The sequence below is a fragment of the Scomber scombrus genome, chromosome 13, assembly GCF_963691925.1.
Source record: "Scomber scombrus chromosome 13, fScoSco1.1, whole genome shotgun sequence".
Classification (NCBI taxonomy): domain Eukaryota; kingdom Metazoa; phylum Chordata; class Actinopteri; order Scombriformes; family Scombridae; genus Scomber; species Scomber scombrus.
In genome coordinates this window covers 961,010-971,678 of record NC_084982.1, presented here as the reverse complement: position 1 = coordinate 971,678, position 10,669 = coordinate 961,010, and the positions used below count along the sequence as shown (strand labels likewise).

General features: G+C 38.7%; 1 protein-coding gene across 1 annotated transcript; it reads right to left on the bottom strand.

Moving 5' to 3' along the window:
- Positions 1 to 976: 976 nt before the first annotated feature.
- cnot11 (CCR4-NOT transcription complex, subunit 11) lies at positions 977 to 6,794 on the bottom strand. Its single transcript, XM_062432417.1, has 7 exons — positions 6,138 to 6,794; positions 5,529 to 5,693; positions 5,100 to 5,252; positions 4,066 to 4,268; positions 3,264 to 3,466; positions 2,221 to 2,317; positions 977 to 1,702 (listed from the first exon to the last, which is right to left on the bottom strand). Exons 1-7 carry the CDS (start codon positions 6,454 to 6,456, stop codon positions 1,505 to 1,507), a joined length of 1,338 nt encoding a protein of 445 aa, XP_062288401.1. The 5' UTR covers positions 6,457 to 6,794; the 3' UTR covers positions 977 to 1,504.
- Between the last annotated feature and the right edge of the window lie 3,875 nt (positions 6,795 to 10,669).

Here is a 10,669-nt window from a genome sequence, read left to right as displayed (position 1 = left end):
AGGAAAATACACTACTTAGTTTTGAAAGGATTAAAGAGAAATATTCATTAGAGGCGCAGGATTTCTATCGTTACTTGCAGTTGAGGCATTTCGTCAGGGAGAAGATAAAATATCAGAATCAAGTAAACAGCTGTTAGGCCTGTTTAAAAGGGCATATGGCTCAAACAAAGATAGAGGTATTATCTCAGGTTTATATAAAGGGCTTATAAGCATGAAAGCACATTCAACACTATATATTAAAACAAAATGGGAAATGGAGGGAGGAATAGATCTGACGGAGGAAGAGTGGGTAACAATCTGGGAACATCAATGGAAATGTAGCAGCTCAGAGTTGGAGAGAGTTTGGCTGGAAAAGCCTGATAAGATATGTTATTACACCCTACCAAAAATCCCACTACAGAGGTAACTCCCTGGCTTGCTGGAGAAACTGTGGAAATATAAATGCAACTCAATATATTTTTGGGAGTCACCTGCTTCTGGAAAGTAAAGCTTTATTTTTTGGACTCATGCCTGAAGGATGGCCAAAGAGAGACACATATGTGTTTAATATTCTGTTAGTGGCAAAAAGGCCCTCACGAGAAAATGGCTTTCACAGGAGAGCCCAACATTGAACATGTGGATGGACGTCACAATGGACATATACAGGATGGAGGGATTAACTGCAGATGTGAATTACAAAAAGGACTTGTTCTGTTTCACGCTGGAAAAAATGGATGGACTATATAACACCACGCAGGCCAGACTTTGACTGTTAACTCAGGATAACATGCTGTGTAGCAATAACCATACCTCACTCCCTACGTGTTCAAGTTTTTGTTATGTTCTTCTTTATTTATGTTTTTATTCCCTAAAAAAGGACGCTCATACTGATGCTCTGTGCCTAATGATTGAAATGGATGTACATGTGTTGCTGAATTTCAATTTAAAAAAAAAAAAAAAAAAGGTAGACTTCAACAACACAAGCACCTGCTCATCAGGGTTCTCTGAGGACGTATCAATACTGAGCTGCATTCACAGTCACTAGGCAGGAGCAGCAGTGAAAGATGTGACATGCAGCAGTGTTTGTTACATACAGGAGATGGACAAAATAATGAAAGCACAAACAACCTGAAAGATTCCATTTAACAATCTGTTTAATGAAAGAAAACTTGCGAGCTTCCATTTCCAAAGTTGAGAGAGTGCATTGGTAAAAAAATGAAATCCTGAATTGTGTTGTTTTTTTTAATTTTATTTCAAGAAAATAGAGAGGGGACATGGTGACAGTTCAGAAGCAGGATTGGACTGCAGAGCCTGAAGAAAACTTCACTACATATTTACAATATTAACTGTCATTTGAGCCAGCTGCATCAGTTTTGGCTCCTTTGCTGTACAAAGACATAAAGAATGTTTCTGGTAAACTGAATCACGAGCCTTCAGCATGTTTTAAAGTTAGTAAGGGAGGTTGGCATTATTTTAGCAACTCGGGCCACTTCTACAGTCTGTGCAGTGTCTCTGTGAGGGCTCATTATTTGGCTGGTTTGGCCTCGGTGGGGTTTTCTCCGGTGTCCAGGGTCTTGAGGAGGCGGAAGAGGCCGGCTGCCTCGCGGATGCGGCTGAACTCGATGCAGAAGGCCTGAACCTCGATGAAGAGGTCCTGCACATTAATGATTTTGTTCCGGATCAGCGACTGGAGGAAGACGCAGACCAGACGCACCAGACGATTCTGGGGGGAAATAAACATGCAGGAGACACAACAAAATGTGACACTCATCTCAGTAAACAGTGATGTCATCAGTCAGTTTGTTGTATTTCAGGCAAGTCCAAACTATTCCATAAAGGGCAGTGTGTCTGCAAGTTTTTCTTCCAACCAATCAAGAGCACATGATTCCACCAATCAAACTAAGGACTGAGATCAGCTGATGAGTCAAGCCTGGTGTGCGGCTGCTTGGTTAAAATGAAAACCTGCAGCCATGTGAACGCTTTAAGGAATAGTTTGGACATTCCTGCTATATGTAAAGCTCTTCAACAAGCCTTAAAGAGTGTTAGCTGCTGCAAATATTTAACCATATCATGATGTCACCTTGTCTATTTTATATACAGACTAAATGGAGCTAGACATATAATAATATAATATTTTCAGTTGTCTGGTTTAGTCTGTGCTGAGATTTTTCTAGAAGAAAAATAAACAAAAAACCTTCCCAACTTGTCCAAAAAGTAAAAATGTTGGACTGTTGTATGTACCTGCATGTATTTGTCTTTGATTTGCTCACAGGTGGAGATACAGTTGGATATGTAGAGGTGGATGAACTCTGGAGGCAAATCCACAGCTGTGGTCAACCTGAGTGATGAAGAGAAACAAGAAAAAAATGACTTCATACAATCAACTTCTAGCATCAACTTATTAATACCTATAAAAAACAGAAATTAACTTTAAAAATAAGTTAAGATACTAAGTTATAATATTGTGTCATTTCAACCAGAATGGATTTGTGGGCAGATCTGAAAACATGTGATTATTTTCATTAGATGAATCTATTAAGGTTACACATAAATGTCTGTTACAAGTTCCCAAAAGCTAAACCTCTGACTTTATGGAAAAAGGAGAAATTAGAAAACATATTCCTTTTTTAAAATAGTACAGTTCAGTAAGTGCTTTTTTATATAGATGGTATGTCAGTGTAAGCAGTGCAGTGTGTGCTTCAGCTGGTAATGTATCCTGTTGCCACTGTGTGATAATGATCACTGTACAAAACACTTTATACTTATTCAAATATTCAGTTATATCAGTTAGCATCCCTAAACACAATGTTATGAAAAACTAAGAATAGAAATTCCTTTCATCATAAAGACTTCACTTGCAGACAATGCAGAGCACAAAGGCACTGTTAACATGTTCACTGGATAAAAACTGAGTTTAAGGTATTCAATTGAAGGAATATCCACAAATGTTTACCGATTTGTCAAGTGTCTGAATACTTAACTGTAACATTTATGTAATGATATGAAGCCAACCTGCCACAAGCATTTTCAGTTATTATTTCCTCTCTGGATGAACATAGTTATGTTTCTTTGTTCATTCATTGGAATTGAAAGGACTTTGACTCTTCGTACCTACATACACATCTGTAGTATTGTATCTGAAGGTGTACTGATACCTGTGACTAAAAAGAACATTTAAATAAAATAAATAAAAATTAAGTTGACCCCCCCCCCACCCCCCCCCCCCAAAAAAAAAAAGAGAAAAAAATTGCACCATGACTTCAGAGTTGTAGCAGCACCCTCACCTGTTGACGACCTCCATGGAGTGCAGTGACATGTCCATGTTAACCAGCACAGAGAAATACTCTGTGATCTGGCTGCTCTGCATCAGCTTCAGCAGCATCTCGATGGCCACCAGCGGGTTGTTCTCTACCAGGTCAGGCAGCTTGGCTGGGGACAGACCGATGTGATAAACCAGCTTTGGGTCCTTCTCCAGCTCAGCCAGCAGCTGTGGAGAGCGAGAGCGAGAGAGAGCTGAAAACACACATATTCCCAATATCCTGTCCCAATTTCATACTACATACTAATTATATACTATATGTGCTACAGAGTGATCCTCACATTATACTGTTTTTCACAGTTAGTATGCAGGAAATGAGCATGTGCACTATACAAAACACCACTATGACTGTTCATTATGTCCAGCTCCATTTCCTGCACATTGCATTGTTGGACTACAGTTTCCATCAACACTCAAAAGTATCATTCTTAGTATGCACATTAAATGTTTTGAGGGCATTTTGGTCCCTTTTCCAGCATGAAGACACTAGAGACTCAAAATCTGCTTACAATGAGTGTGTTTGATCCTCTGGGAACTATGAATGTCTGGACCAAACACAGTAATCCATCCAATAGTTTTTGACTCTGACAGACCTATAGACTGACATTTACATCCTCAGACCTCAAAATATTACAAACGATTCTGACACTTTCGACCACTTGTAGTCACCAGTGACAGCAGTGTATGTAGCACCTTTTATGTTGCAACATCGTTGCTTTAGACTGAAGAGAAATACACTGCTGTGAAAACATGTGACTGTTTATCACCTGTGACTGCTGCTGGGCAGACAGTGGGCTCTTGAAGGCTTTGGACATGATGCGTTTGATCTCCACGCCGGTGCTGTTCTTCACACACATGGAGCGGTCCCACTGGATGCTGTGATCCGGCTCGGTGGGGTTCAGCCATGCCAGCTCGTCCTCGCACACGTGCAGAGGAGGTGGCGGCCGGATGAATTCAGGGCGGAAGTGACCTGAGGGGGCAGGAATGTGGACAGGTTGTTGGAATGTACCGCTACATTCAGTTACATCCAGAGTAACAGATTTATTCTGGCTGCAGATGGTAGGTTTAGTCTACAGGCATTGGCAACATCTGCACCAGCTGTAAAGGCGTCCTCATATTCACAGAGTCAACAACATGTTTCAGAATGTGAACAGCAAGAAATTCTAATCACTGGACACCATGACTTAAAAGTAAGATATTAAAGAATGAAAGCTGAAAAACTAGTCCACGTATTTGTTACTTCTAGGCTGGATTATTGTAATTCATTATTATCAGGCTGCCCTAACAAGTCTCTAAAGACTCTCCAGCTGGTCCAGAATGCAGCTGCACGCGTTCTGACAAAAACTAGAAAGAGATCATATTACTCCTATTTTATCTAAAATCTAGAATAGAATTTAAAATCCTTCTCCTCACTTTTAATGCTCTTAATGGTCAGGCTCCATCATATCTTAAAGAGCTTATAGTACCTTATGTACCTACTAGAACACTACGCTCCCAGAACGCAGGCCTACTTGTGGTACCTAGTATCTCTAAAAGTAGAATGGGAGGCAGAGCCTTCAGTTATCAGGCTCCTCTCCTGTGGAACCATCTCCCAGATTGGGTCCGAGGGGCAGACACCCTCTCTACTTTTAAAAGTAGGCTGAAGAAACTGAATATTTTGGCCTGTATGTGAATGCACATGCTCTCATGGTGTGTGCTCTAACATCCTAATGATAATAGTAGAATCCTCTTATATTACAGAACAAAAAGAAGGAACTTTTTTGGTTTTCTTCAAAAATAAAACATCAGCATCATCACTTACTCTCCAGTGGAGGGCGGGGGCCTGTGACCAGAGACTCTATAATCTGATTGGCCACTGAGCTGTCGAATCCTGAGTTTGATGAGTCTGGATCTGGGTCGTTCAGGATGCTGGGGAAGCTGGCCTTGCTCTGAGTGGGCAGCTCTGACTGACGCTCTGCACAGCAAACATACAAAACATCTTGCTTTTAATGCAATGTTTCAAATTCATCATGTTGAGTGGATTGTTTCAGTTCAGTTAATACTTTTTGTGCACACTTGCTCATTACAATGCTTCCGTGTGACCTTTCATGTATATTTCTATATTGACAGTAAGTAAGACAGAACATAAAGTAAACATTGTCAGCTACAACTGATGTTGCCCTTGAAAGTGAGTGTCACTTTAAAGCAGTACAACTTTACACTCGATAAATGACGGTTGGTGTATAGTGACCTGCTAAGGCTAGCTGCAGCCCACTGATGTCTATGGACTGGGGCATGTTGCCGACATCCATGCAGGACACCTGTCTGGGTGTCTTCTTGAAGAGATCCCTGGGTGGAGCCAACATCAGCTGGGACAGGAAGAACTTCTCGGGCTGGGTGATGGGAGGCAGGAAACCTGGAAACATCACATGTATATTTAAACAAGCAGGACTTAATCTGCACTGAGAGACGTTTGATAACATGAAGTTGATCCAACACGTCTCAGTGTGAGACAGTTTCAACATAAACTTAACATTGTAATAGGAAGGACTTATTGCAGGATGCTTGTATTATACTGCATTAGATGAAGGAAAGGTCAGCTGATAAACTGACATGTGTAGACAGTTAATACATAGCTGGTATAGTATACACTATATAGTGAGTTTTGACTGTTTATGAGATTATGATAAGTACATGAAAGTCTCCCATAAGGTGTCCTTTCCTTAATGAAATCTGTGTTGGACACACAGCTCATGTGTTGAGCTTACAATATTCAACATTGAGTCAAAAACAACTTTTTACTCTGATCATGCTAGGACCTCCACCACACACACACACACACACACACACATAGACTTACCGGAGAGCACCTTCTCCTGCTCCTCCCCGGCAGGTGAGGGGTTCAGCAGGTGGGCGAACACGGCTGCGAACGGGTTAGCGGCCAACGGCTCGGTACGGTACATCTCCCAGAGCAGGTAGAGGGCAGTGAGCCGCTGTGAGGAGCTGGGCAACAGGTCCGGCTGCTGGAGGAGCATGACCAACACCGAGCCCACCTTGAAGTGCTCCGCTTTCCCAAAGTAGTGATGGAAGTGGGTGGAGAGGCTCTCGAAGGTGTTGGTGCAAGCCTCCTCCGATATGATGCTCAGCAGGTTGGACAGTTCTTTAGGAGCGAGGGTCATGGTCTCCTCTCCTGGAATAGCTCAGCTCTTTATAACTATACGGTGTAAACTGGTGTGTGTAGAAGAGTTTGGAAAAGCTGCGTCCTGAAGTCATCACACGAGCTCCTACTGCTGGAGCTACGTTAGCAACGAGTTAGCTTAGCTTAGCAGCGCTAACTGACAAAAACCGGCAAAATCATGGCGGAAACTACAGTCATCAGTCCAATTCCGTAGTGAACATTTCAGTGACTGCATAACAGTCTGTTAAACACAACTAACATCAACAAATCCACATATTCAAGTCTCTAGAATTACCACGACTGTTAACACAGCGCCACCGCTTTCACTTAGCCGTTTAAATTTTGACTTGACCCCTACACAGAGCAGTGCATTGTGGGTCGTGTAGTTTGGAACTCTGGGGTTTTACTTCCGAATCACACGTTAGTCTTTAAAACATCCTGTTTTGACACGATCAGTGATGTATGGTCCGAAGGCCTGCTTTATTTCAGTGTAGTTCAATCATGTCCCGCTATAAACACACTGAACTGAGAGAAACAGAGAAGAAGAAGATAACAAACGGAGCAAGTCATTACCCATAAGCCCTTGTGATTTCATTTCCTTCCGTATTTTGTTCAAACAAACGTAAAAAAAAAAACTAAAAAAAAGGAGACAGGAGGGTCATCACGTACATACACATATATACATATATACATATACTATACACATATACAAATATACACATATACACATATATACATATATACATACTATACATACTATACACATACAAATATACACATATACACATACATACATATACTATACACATATACAAAGATACACATATACACATATATACATATACTATATACATATATACATATATACATATACTATACAAATATACACATATATACATATACTATACACATATACAAAGATACACATATATACATATATACATATATACATATACTATACACATATACAAATATACACATATACACATATATACATAGACTATACACATATATACATATATACATACTATACATACTATACACATACAAATATACACATATACACATATATACATATACTATACACATATACAAAGATACACATATACACATATATACATATACTATATACATATATACATATATACATATACTATACAAATATACACATATATACATATACTATACACATATATACATACTATACATACTATACACATATACACAAAACATATACATATACACATTAATACATATACACATACATATATACATAGACATATATGCACAAATATACATAGACATATATACATATACACATTTATACATATACACATACATATATATACAGTACATAGACATATATACACACATGTACATATATACATAGACATATATACATATACACATACATATACACATACATATACACATAGACATATATACATATACACATGTACATATATACATAGACATATATACATAGACATCTGTACATATATACATGGACATATATACATATATACATGGACATATATACATATAAACGTAGATATATATACATATATACATAGACATATGTACATATATACATAGACATATGTACATATATACATAGACATATATACATATATACGTAGACATATATACATATATACATAGAAATATGTACATATATACATGGACATATATACATAGACATATGTACATATGTACATATATACATAGAAATATGTACATATATACATGGACATATATACATATATACATAGACATATATACATATACATATATACATAGACATATATACATATATACATAGACATATATACATATATACATAGAAATATGTACATATATACATGGACATATATACATAGACATATATACATATATACATAGACATATATACATATATACATATAAATATGTACATATATACATGGACATATATACATATATACATATATACGTACATATGTCTATGATCACGTAGCGCGTGAACACACAGTGGTGCTACACCACTTTGTATTAGTCCAAATTTTAATATCAGGTATATAAAATGAAAACCCATCACAGATAAGCTTAATGTAGCTCATTTTAATATCAAAAATTCACATCAAAATGTAAGTACAAATATCCACGATTAAATTTATGACCTGTAGCCTAATAATGAAAATAAATTGTGGATATTTCTTGACAGATAGATAGGGCGCCATTTTGACATAAAAAGGGCTATTTGATATCCACAATTATATTTGAGATATCCATAACAGCGTTTCTTCTAGTCAGAAATATGCTCTTATTAGTCAGCATGTCAATAGAGATATCTACAATTAAAATTTGAGAGTGGCAGTTAGAGATATCTGCATTGGCATTCTTACTAGTAGAACTTTTAGCAACCTATTCTAGCTACCTTTAGATCAAATTAGGCCTATTCCTCCTAGACAACATTCAATCTAAGATATATTTATATCCCTAAAAAGTATAAGTGGTTGTTTTAACCTTCGTGTCGTCCTCCCGGGTCAAATTGACCCCGTCTGTTTTGACTGTTCCTTCTTTCCTTCCTTCCGTCTGTCCTTCCTTCCTCCCTCCTTCTCTCTTTCTTTCCTTCCTCTCTCTTTCCTCCATTCCTTCTTTCCTTCCTCCATCCCCCTTTCTTCCTTCCTTCTGTCCTTCCTCCCTCCCTCCCTCTTTCCTCCCCTACCTTCCTCCCTTCCTTCTTTCCTCTGACCTTTCTTCCTCCCTTCCTCTTTTCCTTTCTCCCTCCCTCACCCCTTCCTTCTTTCTTCCCCCCTCCCTCCCTCCCTCTACCTTCCTTTCTTCCTTCTTTCCTCCGTCCTTCCTTCCTCCCTTCCTTCTTTCCCTCCTTCCTTCCTTCTTCCTCCCTCCCTCCTTTCCTTCCTTCTTCCCCCCTTCCTTCCTTCCTTCCTCCCCCCTTTCCTTCCTTCTTCCTCCCTTCCATCCTTCCTTTCTCCCTCCCTCCCTTCCTCCTTTCCTTCCTTCATCCTCCCTTCCCCTCTCCCTTCCTTCCTTCTTCCTCCCTTCCTTCCTTGACTCAAGGACAACAGGAGGGTTAACATTTAATAGCTAGACTTTAAATACATTGGGCTTTTCATTTTAGATATCCACATCCATTACAGAATGAACATTCTGGAGAATAGAATTATTACCAGGAGAAAGTCATTTCAGATAGACCTGTTTACAATCTAATCCTGATCAGAGGAGAATGATCTGAATGAAGAATACAGATTATTTTTATTTATTTATCCTAAACTCAGTATTTTCAAGGGAGACTTAAAGTGCAAATGTTTTTTTCATGGTAAACATTTGAATTTGACTCACCATGTGCCCTGAACGTGCACATTTGGTTAAATCTGTCAGTATTCTTTCATTTGGTAGAGGCATTTCTTGAGCAAAGGTAACATGACCATTTACTGCCAATGAATACAATGTAGATATATTGTGTTTTAGTGTATTTGTCCATGCATCTCACATATGCTTCAATAAAACTGGCACCAAAATAAAACATAGCTATTGGAAGTAGTGACACAGACTCAGCAGTTTGATGGGAAATATTAATCTGAAATTCTGATTACATGACATAAGGAAACACCGATTTTAAAAAGGATTTACTATTTAAAAATGTATTCTGCAAACATCTGTTATATAATGTACAGTGGATGGGCTATGTACAATCCATGCAGACATTGATGTAGGTTTCCACATCAAAAATCCACAGCACTTGGTGAAGTTGAGCTGTCTCCATCTGTATTCATTCATGTACCATCAACACGTTACCAACACACACGTTTGTGTGCTTTCTGGTGTCCCAGGTTGATGTGGACGCTGGCTTCTGTAGACCATGGCTGCCAGGGCCTACATGACCCTGCTTGACACCCACCACGCTGGCTATTATTACTAGTCATACTTCTATTATTATCATTGTTACCATTGTGTCTCTCTCTCCTTCAGATGGTCGCCCACCTACAGTCTGGTTCTGCCTGAGCTTTCTTCCTGTTAAAGAGGATTTTTTCCTTGCCGTTGTCACCTAGTGCTGCTCATGGAGGAATGTTGGGTCTTTTTAAATGAAATGAAAGAGTACAGTGTAGACCTCTGAAAAGTGCCTTGAGATAACTTTTGTTGTGATTTAGATAGATAAGTAGATACATCATTTATTTTGCACCATAATTCAATTGAATCTAAAACTGAAT